The 20,882-nt window shown below is 38.0% G+C and overlaps 3 protein-coding genes across 3 annotated transcripts in view; 2 read left to right on the top strand and 1 right to left on the bottom strand.

The window, feature by feature from the left end:
* The window catches only part of maml1 (mastermind-like transcriptional coactivator 1), a 37,498-nt gene extending 33,152 nt beyond the window's left edge, over positions 1–4,346 (top strand). Inside the window, exon 5 of the mRNA XM_058798195.1 lies at positions 1,107–4,346. Coding sequence (XP_058654178.1) covers positions 1,107–2,149 — 1,043 coding nt within the window. The 3' untranslated portion in view covers positions 2,150–4,346. The remainder of the gene's footprint in view (positions 1–1,106) is intronic.
* Positions 4,347–4,715: 369 nt separating this feature from the next.
* ltc4s (leukotriene C4 synthase) lies at positions 4,716–7,630 on the top strand. The gene is made up of 5 exons (XM_058798196.1): positions 4,716–4,941; positions 5,432–5,531; positions 5,637–5,707; positions 6,718–6,799; positions 6,874–7,630. Exons 1-5 carry the CDS (start codon positions 4,881–4,883, stop codon positions 7,022–7,024), a joined length of 465 nt encoding a protein of 154 aa, XP_058654179.1. The 5' UTR covers positions 4,716–4,880; the 3' UTR covers positions 7,025–7,630.
* Positions 7,631–17,265: 9,635 nt separating this feature from the next.
* itln3 (intelectin 3) lies at positions 17,266–20,409 on the bottom strand. The gene is made up of 7 exons (XM_058798075.1): positions 20,265–20,409; positions 19,971–20,117; positions 18,981–19,228; positions 18,736–18,894; positions 17,837–17,957; positions 17,637–17,740; positions 17,266–17,544 (listed from the first exon to the last, which is right to left on the bottom strand). The coding sequence occupies exons 1-7, from the start codon at positions 20,314–20,316 to the stop codon at positions 17,428–17,430; spliced, it is 948 nt and encodes a 315-aa protein (XP_058654058.1). The 5' UTR covers positions 20,317–20,409; the 3' UTR covers positions 17,266–17,427.
* Positions 20,410–20,882: the final 473 nt, after the last annotated feature.

Raw genomic sequence — 20,882 nt, 5'->3', positions numbered from 1 at the left:
CAAACAAGCCCATCTGATTTGCAAGTGCGTTTATTGATAGACTCATTTGAATGACAGGCACACAGTGCGTTTAGTGTGTGGTGCCGTTACATACAGCAGCTGTCGTTCATCTGTGAGTCTACTTTTAAAAGCTTAGTTCACCTAAAAATGGTAATTTATTCACCTTCATGTTGTTCCAAACCTGAGACTGAGTTTTGAAGAAGAATCAAATTAATGTTTTTAAAAATGGACGATCCAAAAAAAAATCATAAAGATGCCATCATGAACAGGTTAGGGTTAAGTCTAACCATAAATTTGACCTATACACTCAATGTATGTGTTGATCATTGTTTAAATGTAAATAAAAGCTGACATTAGGCAATCATATCTCTTCACAATTCTACTAGGTTCATATAGATTTGTTTCATGACCTTTTTTGGATCAAAGTTTTGCTTGGACTTTCGGGCAGTAACCCCTCAGGTTTCATTAAAATTATTTTAATTTGTGTTTCAAAGATTAATAAAAGGCTTATGGGTTTGGAACAAAATGAGGTTGAGTAAATGATGACTGGAGCAGTTTTCCCTGCAAAGTGAAGCCAAATAAAATTGTGGCGAATGAGTTTAGAACGCTGTTTCAGTGTTTTCAGATCTTGCAAGAGAAGCAAGCAGCCTGGTCTCAAAAACAAGCCCGCAGTAAGCGACTTGACTTATCAAAAATGTTGTGTACATGCTCGAGTGTAGAATGTTTCTGGTTTGGTTAAGGAGTATTGCTGAAAATCTGCATGAAATGAAAATTCCCCCTATATATTTTCCAAATCCATTTTATAGGTCTCACTGTGAATTATGAAATTTAACGAATTCTTTGACCTAGTAATTGCAAGCTTATATTCATCTGCCTCCACTGCTCTGTGCCACGCCCACATCTTAACATCCAATCAATATATATATATATATATATATAGAACCAAGTCCCCATAATCTTTCACACTCGGATGTACATTACAATATTGAAGAAAAGATCTGTGGCTTCTTTCATTTCACTTTTATTTCACTGATCAACGCAGAAAATACATTTTGGCAAATTATACCATGTTCTAATTGTGATTTGTGTGGTCTACTCTGTTTTAGGTGCATCTCAACCAATAGGAAATGTCAGCTCTCTGAGTGGCCCCACCCCTGGAACGCAACGGATGTTCTCTCAGGCACAAGGCATGATGGGAATGGGAGTTGGCCAGAATACGGGCCCAAGCAGTGGTCCAGCTCCAGCCGGCAGTCAAGCAGACATGAACCTCCCATCCTGCGCAGGCGGTCTCGACGTGCAACAAGTCCTCTACGGCAACATGCCCATGCATCCCTCCCACCCCAACCAGCAGAGACCGCCAGTGTCCGCTATGTCAGCCGCTTACCGCCAGAATGTTCTAGCGGCTCAGCAACAAGCTCACTTGAAAAACCAGCCCAATGCTGCTATGCTGAAACAACAGCAGCAGCAGCTGGCCCGTATGCCCAACAACATGCCTAATGCCTTGGCTAATAACATGGGCTCTGCTATGCCCAGCTCCATGCCAACAAGTATCCAAGGTGCCTTGCCCTCACAGGCCCAGTCATGGCAGCAGCAGCCCCAACAGCATCCAGGTCTCCAGCCCGGTTCTGCTAACGGAGGCATGCCAGGAGGTTTCACCAACTCTGGCTTCCAGATGCAGTCAAGATTGTCCAAACTTCCCAACAACAACCCATTTCCCCAGGGTGGCATGGGAAATAGTGCAGCTGGTAGAACCCTGGCAGGTATGAATCCTGGACAAATGATGCCTAACATGAACCAGCAACGGACCAATAACCCAGGCATGTCCCAACAGCTGCCTCCTCCTGGCCAGCAGACGGCCCAGCAGGGGCAGCCACAAGCGCAGTCTCAAACTCAGCAGGTTCTGCCTGACTTGGGACCTTTCAGCCAGCCGCAGGCCGGACCCAACCGCACCGCAGGACTTCAGTGCAGTCAGGCCTATCAGCTCAACAGGACAGCCAATCAGCAGCTCCAGTTTAGCTACAGCGCCCAATCAGGAAGCAGCTTGTCCGGGTTTTCTGCCGAGACCGACCTGGTGGACTCTCTGTTGAAGAATCCAACAACGCAAGAGTGGATGGATGATCTAGACGAGCTATTGGCCAGTCACCAATGAGTGATGGCCACAGGCCAATAACAGTGCCTTTGGTAGAGGAGAAAACATATACATCCACTTTTGGACGTTTTCAGAGATGGTGAAACTGCTCATATCACGGTCAGATCTGCTGTGTTCTCTATTGAGTATGTACAGTATATGGTGTATATAATAGAGGTCAAGTAGAGCACAGAGCCTGTGTCACTGAAGTATTCTCTGGACTGGAAATGTAAAAGAGGGAAATGCTCTACTACTGAACCTGTGGCTCAGAAAAACCACTGAATTTTCTTATGATGAGTATATACGGTTGAGTATATACCTGTTTGCTGTAGGCACGAGGAGGCTCTGTTCAATTTCAGGAGTGTCTTGACACTTCCACAGGCCTTAAATTTGCACTCTTGAAGATGCACAACATGTGATTTACAGTAAAACGGTCTAAAGCAATAGTTAACCCAAAAATGAACATTTGTATCATTTATTAACCATGTTGGTCTAAATCCATATGACTTTGCTTCATGATGACAGATATCCAGTCTTGCTCCTGGAGGGCCACCTCCCAGCAGAGTTGAGCCCCAACCCAAATAAAACACAGCTGAACTAGATAATCAGTTCTACAGGATCACTAGAAAACGGAGATGGTCTTTTATAAGGAGATGCCGACCTGGGGTGCGTTTCCCAAAAGCATCGTTAGACAACTATGGTCACAAGTTCCGTCGTTACCAACATGGTTCAATGATTCAGTGTTTCCCGAAACAATAGCTCAAACGAACATTCGCAAACAGCGTCGCAAACTTGCGTGGTAGGACCTACAGCTCTTGACCTGTGGTTAGAAGCATAGTTTTTTGTTAGTAAAACATAGGGGCTTAAATTAATATGCTCTTGGGCACAATAAGCAAGCTAGCATGCAGTACAATCTAAATATAAATGCAGTTTAATCCATGTATTTTAGCATGTTCTCAATAAGCGCCCTTTTTGAAGAGTGTGCATAAATACCTAAGGGAACCCTTAATGACATAAGAGGGAACCTGCGATGTATCAAAATTAGTCATCAGGTGCAATGTTCAATACAGCAGTATCTTAGAGCTCTCTAATCAGTTAAATAGCAGAAGTTTTTCCTCCACATGCGTGTGATGTCATTAACAATGGCCCTGTGTTGAACTAATGTCGTGACTAGCTAGTTCGTTTCCACAATGCATTGTACTATGGTGGTTAGTCATCGAGTTGCGTGGTTGTACGGGAAACGCACCCCTGTACGGTTCTGCTGCGTGGATCACATGTGCCTTGATAACCAATCACATTATATCCTTGACGTCACTGAATTGCTGTGACTGTTTGTGGAGACCATAGAAATGAATGAGAAGTACAGCACTTCTGATGCAAAAGTGTCTGAATTCTTGTCTAAAATCATTTTCATTGTAAACTCCAAAAAATGATTCCATATTCCAAAGTGATTTCGTTTAATGGCAAACATGTTGATTCATATAGTAACTAGCTGCTCATCACAAAAGCAGTGTATTCAGAGTACTGAAGCCTCTTCTCCATCCAGAAAACTGAGCCTGTGTTTATTAACATTCTTCATTTTTATCTTCCACTAAAGATAGTCATGCGAGTTTGGATCTGCATGAGGGAATTAAAGTGACAGTTTATCTAAACTAAAGTTGTCATCATTTAAGTTCCATATGGTTTATGTTCATTGGTTAGTTTCTCATTGACTAAATTTAGGAAGTAGATGCGTTGTGGTTTGTTTAATCAGGCCGTGACAGCTTGAAGGAGTGTAGCTGAGACTAATAGTGAGGAGGGTGAACTGATGAACTCTACAGTGAAAGTAGATTGCGTCATTAGACTTTCATGTTACACTACACTAAGTTGTGTGTTGTTGTTTTGTTTTTTTTTCCTGAAAAGCCCAGAGCTTCTGTGTTGGTGAGAGGGTTAATATTCCTGTTTGTTTTCTCCCTCTGGTGTCTGATGTTACATTGAGGGCAGGTCAGGTGCTGGTCGAAACCGCATTACCTGAACTCTGTCTTCATCTGAGATTCTGTGACAGGATTTCATGTATATTTATATATTATTTTGTATGTAAGCAGTTTTTATTGTTCAGGAGAAGATAGAACTTATTTTTATATGTACATTGTTGCAAAATTTTGTAAGTATTTTATACTTTTTATTATTGTTCTCTGTAAAACAAGAGTATTGTGTAAATATAGTTCTCTAGAAACGGTCTTGTTTGGCGTGTTTATTTATTGTTTTATGCATGTCTTGAAAGGTTTGTGCATTAGCAACTTCGTTTTGATGTGTAATGAGGTTCAGAAAATACTCTGTACAAATGAACACGACACGTTCCAATAAACAAACCCCCAGCTTATAAAACATCTTGACACAAAATAAGTAATGATCCATGAAAAATGATGAAAAAGCCATGGAATAAAAGGAGGGCAAAGGCATCTTTTGTTCAGAAATGATTAAGTTAGTTCTTACACCAGATTTTCCATGAAACTAAGACAATTAGCATTAATTTCTTTCAAAGGTAAATGGGGCGGTTTCTCATTTACTTTTGTGAATGCATCACATAGGCCTAGCCTCTAGAAATATGTGCTGACAAATCTCACTAATGTGTAATTTGGGTTATAGCTATGCCCCGCCCACTCTAGTCATGCTAATGTCATGCTAGTTTAAGTGAGTGATTAAAAGAGCTGCCTGTGAGTGTGGTATGAACAGATATAGAGGATAGTGTCTGACCTCACTGTCCACAGAAATGATGCTGGATCAGGTCGTGCTGTTAGCAGCCGTCACAGTGTTGGGATTGCTGGAACAAGGTAATAACCACACGATTGTAGATGGTCAAAAAAAAAATTTTGAATATTTGTCAAGTTTTTACTTTCATATGCTCAGAGAAACAGATTGCACTGTATGATGAAACGCGCTGGTGTCCTACATTAAAGTTATACATGTATCTCGCGCTAGAATCAGTGGAGAGTTCTCTGTAAAATGGGCAGTAATTGTATCAGTGAATGTTGCTGTATGTGATAGTTGGACTTAAGACAAGAGTATGATCAGCAGAGTTATAAATCATGTTAGAAAGCCCAGCAAACAGTGGCTGATAAAATAAATCAGTACACTGAGTTTTAGGCTTGATCGCAGAGAAAATATTTTTGTAGGTTATCCTGTTTTAAGAATGATGGATATATTTTTAAAGAAAAACCAAACATCCAGATTAAGAACAGGAGGTTTTGCAATGTGTGTTAGTAATTTCTTTACCTTCACAATCAGTTTGATCTGATATAAGTGTGTTTACCGTCCTGTCAGCGTACTTCTCTCTGAAGGTGATCTACGCGCGGAGAAAGCACTCGGTGTCCCCGCCTGCCACTACCGGACCTCCGGAGTTTGAGAGGGTCTTTCGAGCCCAGTAAGTCAGGCACCTGTCAACTCAATCAAGAATTAAATGACTTCACTGAGAGGAATGTTGATCTCGACAGGTTTAGTCTCATTTGTCATATTCTTTCTTTACCAGAGCAAACTGTTCAGAGTATTTCCCCCTGTTCGTCTTCTCGCTTTGGCTGGCTGGAATTTTCTTCAGTCAAGGTGAGTTTACCTGAACGGAAAAAATAAAATAAAAAACTAGAATTATCATTTAGGCAGTTCAACTTTGTGCTTATTAATTAATCTTGATAAAATGCAGCGACCACACTTTTATAGTTCTTTGGCAGCCTATTAATTGTAAGCCGCTCAAGCAGCTTGATGTGCTCACAAATATGTGACCCTCGACCACCATTTAGCCTATATATTGAGAAAATCGCCTTTAAAGTGGTCCAAATAAAGTCCTTAGCAATGCATTTTGCAAAATATCTTCGTGGAACATGATCTTTATTTAATATCCTAATGATTTTTGGCATAAAAGGAAAATCGATAGTTTTGATCCATACAATGTACAAATATACCCGTGCTGCTTATGATTGGTTTTGTGCTCCAGGGTCACATATCAGATATACATTCTGCTACTGGTGCAAGCACAGAAACACTGCACTCTGAAAACGTCTTGATTTATTTACAGAAAAAGAGAGCATCTAGAATGTTACATTTGAAAGAATAAAAATGCCAAGATGTTCCCTCAGGCTGGTCTGCTTGGATGGGTTTATCGTGGTTTTTGGGCACTTGACAGACTCAAACTGGTAGAGCAGCAAAATAGCTTGGCTGTGTTGAGCGAGCATCTAAACCAGAGATGTGTACAAAGGGGAACTTCCCCTTGTGGGACCTTTATACATCTGCCTTGTTTTAGCTAGCTATATTTAAAGTCCATCTAGATTAAATGGGGGGAAAAGAAAAAGCTCTCACATCTAACATCTCACACCTCTGATTTGCATGTAAACAAAAAATCCCTTGAAAATGTTTTATGCAAAACACTACGCCGTTCTGTTGCTGTTGTGCTCTTCAAAAACACCTCCATTCAGATCTAAAGGAATCAATGTACGCCTAAATTAAGGTGGTGATCAATATTAGGTTAAGTCAAGCATCACAATTACAATTACTTGGGTTTAGTGATATGAACAAACCGCTCACACAGAAAGTGACATGATGATTTTCTTGCTCTCTAGCATTGGCAGCGTTGTTTGGGCTGCTGTACCTTTATGGACGGTATCTGTACTTCCACGGCTATGCGGAGTCTGCTCAGGGCAGGTGAGTGATCCAACACTGTAGTTATGTTCGTGTTTGTGCAGTCGTGTTGCTGACCCCTTACTGTCCGCTGGCAGACTGGAGCCGCTGTACTTCAGTGCAAAGATGCTGTGGGTCCTGATCGCTCTGGCCGGGGCGGGGGTCATCTGCACCATGACGCAGGTCTATCTGGGACTGGACCTGCTGCACTTCTTTAGTCATGTTCTGGGCCTGACCGAACACACGTGAAAGCGGATGAGCTGGACGTCTGGAAGCTGAGGACAGGAAAAGCTTTAGCACCTGCAATGGAATAAGTGACAAAAGCACAAAAATATGTATTTTTTTTTTTTTTCTCCTCTAAAGAAAGATTTATGTAAAATGTATTTATATAAACTTATATAAAAAATGAATACAGGCTACTATTACCAGGAAAGACTCAAAGTGTGTGAGTTCATTTTGTCCATCAAATGGAAACATCTGCATGTACTCATGCAAAACCATCAGTTATTCAAATGTGTAATAACTGTATAGAAACCATTACTGTTCGTATTTTCAAATAGCTAAAATTAGTTTACTTAATATATTATTATGTTTATATTTCAACGAGGCTTTTAACTGATTTTTGTGTCTACCAATGGACATAAATATGGATCTCACTGGAGAATTCTGTCTTGTTTTCCATCTTTTTTTTTTTTTTCAAGTGATGCATTAGGTGCTTTTAATAAATTTGATAACTTGTTTGTCTAGCTAAACTATTTTATGCATCCTAAATACAATTAAAATGTTTCACTTTAGGAATCATTTTACAAAAATTGCAACTCAACTGGAAATGATGCACAATAAAAAATATTCTGCTCCCAAGTGATATTTAGTCATTTTTAATATGTTTTCTTCATACATTATGTTCACTGACAGTGTTGATCCATTGGTAAACAAGTACATTAATGCTAGAAATATCTTTATTGCAGCAAAAATCAATGTAGCGGAAATGACAACCAAGAGTCATTAACTTTTCATTTTTACATAAGCATTTTATAATATTTTCTGTTAACTGGTAATGTGTACATGTATGCATTTGTAATCTATACACATTTATAAAATTCACTAGAATAATGTTAGAGAGACTTTTCACAAAAATGTCAAATTCCTAAAATGGTTGACTGAATTGTTCTACATTCAATCTGTGAGGTGTTTTGTATTTTTGTCCACTAGGAGGCGCTTGAACTCTGTACATCAGTTCCAGTGAAGACCAGATTCCTGTGAATTCTTTCTATTTCTCTTTCTTATGCATTCCAGTTGTTCTTGTCTGACGAACATGCTGATGAAATGCTGAAACTTATTTTATTTTTCCAGGACATTTCATCTCACCAGTAGCTGTAATATTAAGCATTAACACAGCTGTACTGGACATCACTAATACACCAACAACTATGATACAAAACCTCAGATGAGTCACTGCACAGAAACGTGGGGCGAAATGTCTGATTTAAGTCTGACTTAAATCTTGTATGTCAATATTGTCAATATCAAAGTAGTAGTTTACATATTATGAATTCAGGCAAAAAGTAGTTTGATTATTCAAGCATAAACTGTTTACTAACATATAAACGTGTATGAAATCATTTCAAATGAAATTCTTCAGTCAAACAAATGAATAGATTCCTTGGTCGTGCTCTTAAAAGAATTATTGTTATTCCCCCAGTCCAGTTTGTATTGGAACTCGATGGCAAAGTCAGCAACTGCATGTGCTGCTAAAATTAGACCTGCATTCAAAAGCTTCTCCCTGAACGGATGTTGACATGTGTTCAGAAAGCTCGAGCTGGAGGTAATAGTGAACATGTGTCTGTTATTAAGGAGAAACTGAAGGAAATAAAGGCTTTCAAGTGACATTAAAGAGAGAGCAGTGTGCTGCACATCTGTGTGATTTTGCCACTGTCTAAAGCAGCTAAATGAAACCGTGTGGCATCATGCTGTAAACCCTTCATGTGTATAAAGTGTGCTGCAATATTACCACAGAGATTTATTTGTTTTTTTATACAACAGTGGTGTCATGAGCAACTAGATCCACTGGTCACATGTTAACACTACTAATTCAAATTTTAGATAATTATTATTATTTTTTTTTGTGAGTGTATAAGTGCATTGGTTTAAGGGTTGGGTGGTTAAGTGCTTGCGGGTCTTCCTCTGCTTCTTGAAAGCTGTGGGTGTGAATATACAGGTGCTGGTCATATAATTAGAATATCATCAAAAAGTTGATTTATTTCACTAATTCCATTCAAAAAGTGAAACTTGTATATTATATTCATTCATTACACACAGACTGATATATTTCAAATGTTTATTTCTTTTAATTTTGATGATTAGAGCTTACAGCTCATGAAAGTCAAAAATCAGTATCTCAAAATATTAGAATATTTACATTTGAGTTTGAATAAATGACCATCCCTACAGTATAAATTCTGGGTATCTCTTGTTCTTTGAAACCACAATAATGGAAGACTGCTGACTTGGCAATGATCCAGAAGACGAACATTGACGCCTCCACAAAGAGGGTAAGTCACAGAAGGTCATTACTGAAAGGTGTGGCTGTTTACAGAGTGCTGTATCAAAGCATATTAAATGCAAAGTTGACTGGAAGGAAGAATTTGGGTAGGAAAAGGTGCACAAGCAACAGGGATGACCGCAAGCTTGAGAATACAGTCAAGCAAAGCCGATTCAAACACTAGTGAGAGCTTCACAAGGAGAGAACTGAAGCTGGAGTCAGTGCATCAAGAGTCACCACACTCAGACGTCTTCAGGAAAAGGGCTACCAAGCCACTTCTGAACCAGAGACAACATCAGAAGCATCTTACCTGGGCTGTGGAGAAAAAGAACTGGACTGTTCCTCAGTGGTCCAAAGTCCTCTTTTCAGATGAAAGTAAATTTTGCATTTCATTTGGAAATCAATGTCCCAGAGTCTGGAGGAAGAGTGGAGAGGCACAGAATCCATGTTGCTTGAAGTCCAGTGTGAAGTTTCCACAGTCAGTGATGATTTGGGCTGCCATGTCATCTGCTGGTGTTGGTCCACTGTGTTTTCTGAAGTCCACAGTCAACGCAGCCATCTACCAGGAAATTTTAGAGCACTTCATGCTTCCTTCTGCTGACAAGCTTTATGGAGATGCTGATTTCATTTTCCAGCAGGACTTGGCACCTGCCCACACTGCCAAAGGTACCAAAAGCTGGTTCAATGACCATAGTGTTACTGTGCTTGATTGGCCAGCAAACTCGCCTGACCTGAACCCCATAGAGAATCTGTGGGGTATTGTCAAGAGGAAGATGAGAGACACCAGACCCAACAATGCAGATGAGCTGAAGGCCACTATCAGAGCAACCTGGGCTCTCATAACACCTGAGCAGTGCCACAGACTGATCGACTCCATGCCACGCCGCATTGCTGCAGTAATTCAGGCAAAAGGAGCCCCAACTAAGTATTGAGTGCTGTACATGCTCATACTTTTCATTTTCATACTTTTCAGTTGGCCAAGATTTCTAAAAATCCTTTCTTTGTATCGGTCTTAAGTAATATTCTAATATTTTGAGATACTGATTTTTGACTTTCATGAGCTGTAAGCTCTAATCATCAAAGTTAAAATAAATAAACATTTGAAATATATCAGTCTGTGTGTAATGAATGAATATAATATACAAGTTAAATTTTTTGAATGGAATTAGTGAAATAAATCAACTTTTTGATGATATTCTAATTATATTACCAGCACCTGTAAATAGTCATGACTATTCACAATACAACATTTTTTCCTTAATTAACTTTTTGTTTATTGAACAGTGCAATATCCCACTCGAAATTGTGCTGTTGATCTGAATGTCTGCACGACTGTGATTACCTGCAGTCTCGTGCCTACAACCCAATTACACTGTACTCATATTTAGAAACAACAGCACTCTAGCTCTGTTAAAAAAATGTTCAGCAGGATATTTTTTCTAAGAAAGGATAAAGAAAAAAAATAGGCACAGCTATTTTCAGAATAACCCAGTTTTGGGCAAAGCAAGTTCATGTAGCACATTTCATAAACAATGGTAATTCAGTGCTTTACATAAAATAAATTTAAAAAATATATAAAATAATCGCAACAATAAAACATGATCAAAAAATGTATTCAATAAATGAATTAAAACAGTTAATAATGAAAAATGCTGATACATAAAATACGGTGCGATCATTCGTTCATAGCACAGTGCTCATTCGGTAAATGCACAGCTAAACAGATGTTTCTGAGTCTAGTTTTAAATGTGGCTATTCTTTTAGCACAACTGATCTCTTCTGGAAGCTGGTTCCAACTGCGGGTGCTAAAAGCAAAGCAGCGTTCTGTATGATCTTCAGCTGTCTAATGGTCTTTTTGGGAAGGGTGAGGACCCCATTACAATAGTCCATCCTGCTGGTGATAAAGGCATGAACTAGTTTCTCCAAGACTTGATAATGGTCTATAGTTTCAGACGGGGCTGAACAACCGCATTTTTCAGGGAATTTGGAGAACACATTTACCACTTCTAAGAGCTCAGCTTCTAAACAGTTAAACACACTTTTGAAAAAACGTGGGAAGTGTGTTAAGGCAGCAGGCTGATGTTTTAAGATGCTGTGTTGTTTCAGTTGCTTGGAAATCAGACATAGTAACTGCTTTCTGAAATTGTGGCTAGATCTGTCTGACCTCTGCACAACTTGAGGATGTGCTGATCACCTTTCTGATATTATTGATCTTCTCAGAAAAGAAGGAAGCAAACTCTTTGCCTTTGCTGTCTGAGAGCATTAATCTGACTTGGGGGTTATTAGTCTCTTAGCAGTAGCAAAAAGAGTGTGTGGGTCGTTTGAGTTACTGTGTATAAGGTTTGAGACGAAGGTCTGTCTAGCTGTGTCTAGTTCCACACTGAAAGCATGAAGGCTGGCTGTCTTTATAAATGTTATAGTGAATTTCAAATTTTGTCTTTCACCACATCCGTTTAAGGTAACTTAGTTGCTTCTCAAATGCATAAAAATCTTAAATGGCGTATGATTTTTCTCTCTTAAGGTGCACCCCAATTCACATACTTATGCACTATTCTGTGGCATATAAATAGTAATGTATTTAAACTGATAATTCCAAAAAAGAAAAATTGCACTTTATCTGGATGATGCACTTAATTATTGACAAAATAACCTTATATAATTCATACACTATGTGGTTGAGTACACTGTGCATGAATAAGTACAGTGTGTGAAAAAGTTTTTGCCCGCTTCCTGTTTTTTTACATTTTTTGCATATTTGTCACACTTGAATGATTCAGATCATCAAACAAATCTGAATATTACACAAAGATAACCAGAGTAAATACAAAATGCAGTTTTGAAATAAGTATTTCATTTATTAAGGGAAAAAAACTGTCCAAACCTGCCTGGCACTACATGAAAAAGTAATTGCCCCTTAAATCTAATAACTGGTTGTGCCACCCTTTGCAGCAACAACTGCAATCAAGCGTTTGCGATAACTGGCAATGAGTCTTTCACATCGCTGTGGAGGAATTTTGGCCCACTCTTCTTTGCAGAATTGTTTTAATTCAGCCACATTGGAGGGTTTTCGAGCATGAATGGACTGTTTAAGGTCATGCCACAGCATCTCAATCGGATTAAAGTCTGGACTTTGACTTGGCCACTCCAAAACCTTCATTTTGTTTTTCTTGAGCCATTCAGAGGTGGACTTGCTGCTGTGTTTGGGATCATTGTTCTGTCACAAAGGTCACAAACTGATGGCCGGACATTCTCCTTCAGGATTTTCTGATAGAGTGCAGAATTCATGGTTCCATCAATTATGGCAAGTCATGCAGGTTCTGAAGTTGCAAAGCCTCAGACCATCACACTACCACCACCATGTTTGACTGTTGGTATGATGTTCTTTTTATGAAATGCTGTGTTGGTTTTACGCCAGATGTAACGGACACACACCTTCCAAAAAGTTCAAATTTTGTCCACAGAATATTTGCCCAAAAGTCTTGGGGATGATCAAGATATTTTTTTGGCAAATGTGAGACTAGCCTGTGTGTTCTTTTTGGTCAGCAATGACTTTTGCCTTGGAACTCTCCCATGGATGCTGTTTTTGCCCAGTTTCTTATTGTTGAATCATGAACACTGACCTTAATTGAGGCAAGTCAAGTCAAGTCACCTTTATTTATATAGCGCTTTTACAATACAGATTGTGTCAAAGCACTTAACAGTATCAAATTGGAGGATAGAGTGTCAGTAATGTATAATGATAAGATTAAACACTCAATTTTCAGTTAAAGGCATTTCATTATTGAATTCAGAGATGTCATTTTCTAACTCAGTTTAGTTTAAATAGTATCTGTGCAATCAAATCGGCGATAATCGCTAGAAATTAAGTGTCCCCAACTGAGCAAGCCAGAGGCGAGTGCTGGCCTGCAGTTCTTTAGATGTTGTTCTGGGTTCTTTTATGACCTTCTGGAGGAGTCGTCTTTGTGCTCTTGGAGTAATTTTGGTAGGCCGGCCACTCCTGGGAAGGTTCACCACTGTTCCAAGTCTTCTCCATTTGTGGATAATGGCTCTGACCATGGTTTGCTGGAGTCCCAAAGCCTTAGAAATGGCTTTATAACCCTTTCCAGACTGATACATGTAAACTATTTTGTTTCTCATCTGTTCTTGCATTTCTTAAGATGTGTTGCTCCTTAAACATGCTTCACTTTGTCAGACAGGTTCTTTTTAAGTAATTTCTTGATTCAACAGGTCTGGCAGTAATCAGGCCTGGGTTTGGCTAGTGAAATTTAACTCAGCTTTCTAAAATAATGTGGTTAATCACAGTTCTTTCATGATTTAATAGGAGGGGGCAATCATTTTTTCACGTACGGCCAGGTAGGTTTGGACAGCTTTTTTCCCTTAATAAATGAAATCATCATTTAAAAACTGCATTTTGTATTTACTTGCATTATCTTTGTGTAATATTAAAATTTGTTTGATGATCTGAATCTTTTAAGTGTGACAAATATGCAAAAAATTTTAAAAACTGAAAGGCGGCAAAAACCTTTTCACAGCACTGTATAGTGTATAATGCATCATTTGGGATGCAACTTTATTTTCCACTAAGCTACGGAGTTAAGAGTTGCTTCCTAGCAGGTAAATCTCTTAAAAATTTCTACATGTCCCAAAAAACCTATGGAAATCACAACTGGATCATAGTGATTTGGCCACCTACCTATCAACCATGCTCCTTTTTGCAGATATTTTGTATCTATAAAGAATTGCACTCAGGTTTCAGGCCTTCTTCCATCTTAGCAACACTGCAAAATTATGAAATACGTAATTTATTTCTGATGCAGAAAAACTAGTTCATGCAATCATGATGTCTATGCACTACTATGGTTGAACTATAGTAGTCAACATTTGGAGTGGATCAAAAAAGTTCATCAAAGCTGTCCTAAGACAAGAACTTTTAGGTTTTAGGACAACTTTAATGAAAGGTTTTGATCCACTTTAAATGTTGACTAGTGTACTTGAAATTATTAGTAGTTTAGCTTGACAAATTGCACTTAAAGAAGCTAACACACCCTCCAGTGCCAGTGTGTGTAGAGATGTGGTTTAGTGTAATTTATTGTTTCTCTTGGCTCAGTCTTATCAGCAACAGGATGCAGAGAGCGGCTTGTTAAAGGTGTCATGTCGCCACTCGGTGATGCTGAAAGCTCTCATTTCCTGTAGCTGTCCTCAGCTGCTGCCCGCTTTCAATATACCAGTGTGACCCAAGTGAGCGAACGCCTAAATCAAATAGGTTTTCTATACTGTGTGACACTATAAGACCCAAATGTTCTTATATTAATGGAATAATATGTAATTGTGAATTAACTGTAATTAAACTGATACAAACCACTGAACATACTGCAAATGCTGCACTCTGATAAATGGCTTTGGAATAGTTTTCACTAGTAAATTTCACAAATAATTACAAAGTAGCATGGTTAATTAAATGTGAAATTTTTATGTAGAAAGACTGTTTTACTCGTAAAACATAATTCAATCAATTTATACAGTGTCTGGTTTATTTATTTATTTTACTCACCAATGTGAGATTTTTAAAGTACTGTGTGAGAACCAATAGAGCGATAATCTCAGCAGCCCCAGAGGAGCCATTCATACTTCATTGTCTCTCTCTTTCTCTCTCGTTTTCGCTTGAACACACAGGTGCACGTTCTCCAGCTTCATACTGATTTCAACTGACCTGGCCGCTTGGAGAGGAAGTTGTGTTTTGGCCAACAGGAAAAAAATCATATGGGATTTTTGCTGCTTCCTGTTGCAGGAAACGCGTTCAAGGATGCAGAAGGGGTGTGTGGAGGCTGTAGGTCTGTGTGTGTGTGTGTGAGTCAGTGAAAGAGAATATACATCTGTATTACTACAAGGACAGAGCAAAAACTTAATATCAGTTTCTCTACAGGGACGTTGAAGTATAAATTAGCTGTAAACATGTTTACATTTACATTAAATTTAGTCATTTAGCAGCCGCTTTTATCCAAAGCGACTTACAAATGAGGACAATGGTAGCAATCAAAATCAACAAAAGAGCAATGATACGCAAGTGCTATAACAAGTCTCAGTTAGCTTAACACAGTACACGTTGCAAGGTTGATTTTTTTTTATTATATAATAAATAAAAAGAAAACAGAATAGAAAAAGAATAGAGTAAGCTAGTGTTAGAGGCCTTTTTTGCTTTTGTTAATTGTATAATAAATAAAAAGAAAACAGATAGAATACAAAAAGATTAGAAAAAAATTTTTTTTTAAAGAAAACAAGCAGTTAGTAAATGAATAGAGTGCAAGTCTAAAAGGGACACGTTTTTTTAAGAATAGAATTAGAATAGAGAGAGCTAGAGTTAAAGGGTCAAATAAAGATGGAAGAGATGTGTTTTTAGTCGATTCTTGAAGATGGCTAAGGGCTCAGCTGCTGGGATTGAGTTGGGCAGGTCATTCCACCAGGAGGGAACAGTTCATGTGAAAGTCAGTGAAAGTGATTTTGTGCCTCTTTGGGATGGCACAATAAAGTGACGTTCACTTGCAGAACGCAAGCTTCTAGAGGCACATAAGTCTGAAGTAATGAATTTAGGTAAAGGGGTGCAGAGCTAGTGGTGGTTTTGTAGGCAAACATTAATTCCTTGAATTTTATGTGAGCAGCTATTGGTAGCCAGTGCAAATTGATAAACAGAGGTGTGACCTGCATTCTTTTCAGCTCATTAAAAATTAATCTTGCAGCCACGTTCTGGATTAATTGTAATGGTTTGATAGAACTGGCTGGGAGAACATTGCAATAGTTCAGCCTGGACAGAACAAGAGCTTGAACAAGGAGTTCATTCATTAGCATATTTATGTATCAGTAACACTTTATATTAAAGTTCCCTTCGTAAAGTGTTTATAAAAGTGTGCAATTAATTACTTACTTGCCTTTACAAATGCATTAAAACCACTGATAGGCAGTAATGACTGCATAATTTTAAATACCTGTGTGTTAGTGACTCACATGTCATAAATGCTGAATTAAAAATCTTATACATACTTATTTGAATCATAAAATTTGATTAGTTTAGATTTCAAGATTAATTAAGATCTTAAGATCTCGAGACTTCAGGCTATGATGCAAAAAAAACAGTGACCATAACTTATTTATTCATAATGAATCATTTAATTCCAATATTAGTTGAATCATAGCCATGGGTGGACAGCAGTAAAGCATTCATTCTTGAGTTTTAAACCTTACCAGTGAATGCACACCTGTAGACACCTGTGAACCATTTATTTATGACAAAAACAAAAATAAGACAAAATAAATATGAAAATCTGCATAATTGTCATTGTCTTTGTGTGTTTGCATCATATTACTAATATTATTAGTAAACAAAGAATTAGTAAATTAGTAAATAAAGAAAAGAAAGTCAGGCTGCTATATGTGCAGCGGAAGAAGCTTGAAGCCACAATAACTGAACATTCAACTGGAAAGTGTTATAATAAAACGCAGTTGTTTTTGCAGTTTGTTTGCAGGCTCTTCTGAACATGATATTAAAGTATTACCCGTGTATGAGTGAAGTTTTAGAGATGGTTTACTAAAAACACCTTTTTTTTTGATAGGTTAAATAAAGGTCTGATCCATGTGTTTAGCTGCTGCAACTTTTTATCAGTGTACATTAGCATTTCTGTCAATGAAGAACAGTGTTTTTATAAAATAATGAATTTCCTTGATAATAGTTACAGCATCTATCAGCAGGTTGTCGGCCAAACGCTGGAGGATCCCACAGGACGTGCCAAAATTACAGCACATTAAAAAGTGGAAATGATGAATTTGATCTCAATTTTGGCAGTTAAACTAAACTCATCTAACCTAACAACATCTGAACAGCTGAATGAATTGCTCATAAATATACAGTTTGACTCCTGTCACTCATTTAGTGCTAAAATAGTTGTATTAAAACGTAACTATGGAAACATATTTTTTGCAGAGGTTTATTGATATAAAGATTCATACGTCAAACAGGAAATTATATTTTAACAACTTTGTACATGCACAGTTCAGCTCAGCATGTGATTTACTGTAAACAACACTGAGAGATGCTCGTGCTGATGTTTGATGTTTGACATTAACGATAGAAGAGCAGCACGGCGGACTGAGTGAGATGTTTAGATGCTTGCTCCAGAGCGGTGAAGTCTCCACACTGCTTACGCTCCGGGAAAAATCCTCCTCCACCAATGCAATACTGCAAAACACACTTACATCAGTCTGATACATTTGTAATGTGATTCGTTTAGACTAAAAACACTGACAGATGCTGACAAAAGCATGACTTACATGTTGAGGATTGCATTCAGTAGGTTTAACTCCAGAGCACATGGCTACGGCTGCTTGATCGGCGTTAAACATTCTGAAGGCGATGAAGCCAGACTCAAACTCCTCTGAGATAAACAGAACAAACACGGTTTGTACCCAGTATGCATATGCATGTTCTCTACATGAATTTCTTTAATGCAATATAGAGTTCAATAGCCTACTTCCAGCAGACGGTCCATATAAGTTTGCAGTTGAATCTTTGTCTCCAGCATCATACACCACCGGACTGCTGGGTCCCATATCGCTCTTACACTGTCCTGCTCCAAACTTCACAGGGTATTTCTGTTCAAATAGTCATGTAAAATGTCAAAACATTTCATTTTTAATTAAAGTGTTCAACTTAAAGTTTCATTTTTGTGGTTTTATAAAAGTTAAGAGAGAAAAAAACAACTTATGCATACTTTACTTAAAGCCTTGTATGCATTGCACTTTCTAAAGGTGTAACAATGAATAGATAAATATTATAATGTATTATATAACTGTGGTTTCAATTATTCTTGTGATCTTACAATGCATTATAAAGTGCATTACAAGGCATAATTAGTGCATTAAAACTACTTTTATAATGCATTAAGGCAATTTGCTGGCCAAAACAATAGTTTGATAATTTTTGCATTTTTGCTGTTTCTTGATTCCACAAGATACTAGATAATTCCTTGTCAGTGATCAGTGATGTTTTTTTTTTATATATCTCAGTTTATTGAGACTGTAGGTGCACTCTTAAAAATAAAGGTGCTTCACGATGCCATAGAATAACCTTTTTGACTAAATGGTTCAATAAAGAACCTTCAGCATCTGAAGAACTTTTCTGTTTCACAAAAGGTTCTTTGTGGTGAAAGAAGGTTCTTCAGAGAAAGAGATGATTCTTTAAAGAACCTTTGACTGAATGGTTCTTTGTGGAACCAAAAATGGTTCTTCTATGGCATCGCTTGGCATCTACCTTTTGAAGCACCTTTATTTTTAAGAGTGTATCTGCACTTTTATTTCAGTATGCACATCCTCTTGAAAGTAGAAGTACATAAGTGCATGTTGAATTTTATGTAAGAATGGTGTGTTTCACCTTGAATAAGTGGTAAAGGTTTCCACCATGCTCTGTGAGGAACTGGCTTTCTGTATGGTAGCGCAGGATAGCAGAAGACGTCCAGCTCTTCAGCTGCTCCTTATTGGGAACATGCCACACTGACACGTCTTGTGCAGAGATGTCGTAGTACCCAGGATTCTGTGGGATATGACAGTATTGAGTCGTCAGATTTAAGGCATTATTATCCTCTCAGTGGTGGGCTGAGGTTTTGTGTGGCAATGTACCTTGTAGTCGTCACTAGTAGAGGCCGCCGCGCTGCCGAATGTAACAGTGTTTGACCATGTTTCATCTCCTTCAGGCAGGTTTCGGTCGTTTCCCTGCTGGCTCGACCAGCGATCACCAAGAGAGCACTTCCCATTGATATTGTTTTCATGGACACTGGCCACCAGAGTCCAGCCACCGCCGGCTGTGGTCATGTCACAGAAAGTCTGGTAGTATGTACCGCTCTCTGTTGTCAGGATGTACATGCCGTCTGAGGAGAAATTGGGGAAAAACCCCAGATTTCACTTTAATAAAGAGAAGTATTCGTGTAACTTGACTGAAAGCTTGCTAATGTCCTTACATTTGGACACATTTTATAATAATAATGATAAAATCATCATATCAAAATAAGTAATCAAATAACACAAATGAAAATATAGGAATTATGTAGTGACTGAAAAAAAAAATATTGTATACAGGTCAATACCGTTCAATAATTTTCATACTATATCCTGTCCAAATCATCCATTAAAAAGTAAGAAGGATTTATTTATTTATCCATTCAATTTATTTTTGTTAAAAAGCTGTTTTCAACATTGATAATAATAAGAAATGTTTTTTGAGCAGCTAATCAGCATGATTGATAACACTGAAGACTGGAGTAATGATGCTGAAAATTCAGCTTTGACCACAGAAATAAATTACTTTTTAAAATATATTCAAATAAAAAAACTGTTATCTTAAATTGAAATAATATTTCACCATATTACTCTTTTTACTGTATCAAAGGAATGCAGCCTTAGTGAGCATGAGAGACTTCTTTCAAAAACTGAAAACTCTTGATTATTCCAAACTTTTGACCGGTGGTCTACAAACCTAATTTCAAGCACTGAAGCACAAGCTTTTCAATGAAAAAGATCATAAGAAACATACATTTTTGGTGCTGTGTTTCAGAATGGCTTTAAAAATAAAACTTTGAATAAAACCTAACAAATGAAACTTCGAGTGCTTACCCTGCGAAGCGCCATATTTCTCTTTGATATCCAGGCAGCTGCGAGCGAGGGTCCTCAACCTAGCATGATACTTGCCTAATTCTGGGTTTAAGTAGGTGCCATTTATGATAATTGGTTTTGGAGTGACAGCTCCCATAACACTCAGCACTGCAGAAACAAGACACAGATGAACTGAAACATTTAGAAGCTAATCAGCTTATCATGAGCGTTCACATTAAAATTAGAATTAAATGCAGTTCCACATTTCAGGGGGGGAAAAAATCATATCAACATTCGTAATCATAGCCCACTTACTTGTGTGCCTTAACTGCAAAAGACACATCAGGAAGAAAATGAAGCGCAGCATGGCTCTGAGTTTTCAGCTGTTCGTTGATGAAGTCTGATGAAGATTTCTCTCTTCTGTTCAGCTTTTATCTCCCATCCGAGCTTATATCTGGAGTAAAACTTATTGGGCAACATTGTGTCAGTGTGTAATCAGGGCTGGACTTAAATCAGGGAAATGCCCGTTACTGAAACACCAATACATTATCATGTGCTCTGTTTACTTTTTCAGCAGTTTATCAGCGATGTTATGCAACATTACATCCATATTTTTGTTCTCGGCATGTACTTTCGCCACAACAAATTACGGAAATGTGCATGTATTTGTGAAAGTGATGAATGCTGTGGATTGTGGGTAGCAGGGGTCTGAGCCACTGGCCAAAAACAGTGTATTGAATCTATTATGAAAATGTGAAAAATGGTCTTGTGACTTTATGCACCCTAATTTCTACACCGAATTGAATGGTAACCTAATGGTGACATCTAAATTAACTGGTTTTAAGTAAAAAATATTAACAACACTGAACAACTTACATTAATTTATACCAACAAAACAAAAGTTTATGGTTTAAATCAGGTAAAAAAAAAAAA

The sequence above is a fragment of the Onychostoma macrolepis genome, chromosome 14 (genome assembly GCF_012432095.1).
Source record: "Onychostoma macrolepis isolate SWU-2019 chromosome 14, ASM1243209v1, whole genome shotgun sequence".
Classification (NCBI taxonomy): Eukaryota; Metazoa; Chordata; class Actinopteri; order Cypriniformes; family Cyprinidae; genus Onychostoma; species Onychostoma macrolepis.
Note: the sequence above shows the minus strand (reverse complement) of the source record. Positions and strands in the feature narration are given on the sequence as shown.

Bases quoted from the DNA above. Each gene is read 5' to 3' on its own strand.
- itln3 (XM_058798075.1), bottom strand. From the start codon at position 20,316: ATGCTGCGCTTCATTTTCTTCCTGATGTGTCTTTTGCAGTTAAGGCAC. The intron at 20,118-20,264 runs GTAAGTGGGCTA...TTGTTTCTGCAG, and splicing joins TTTGCAGTTAAGGCACACAA to TGCTGAGTGTTATGGGAGCT. The intron at 19,229-19,970 runs GTAAGCACTCGA...ATTTCTCCTCAG, and splicing joins GAAATATGGCGCTTCGCAGG to ACGGCATGTACATCCTGACA.
- ltc4s (XM_058798196.1), top strand. From the start codon at position 4,881: ATGATGCTGGATCAGGTCGTGCTGTTAGCAGCCGTCACAGTGTTGGGA. The intron at 4,942-5,431 runs GTAATAACCACA...CCGTCCTGTCAG, and splicing joins GTTGGGATTGCTGGAACAAG to CGTACTTCTCTCTGAAGGTG. The intron at 5,708-6,717 runs GTGAGTTTACCT...CTTGCTCTCTAG, and splicing joins TGGAATTTTCTTCAGTCAAG to CATTGGCAGCGTTGTTTGGG.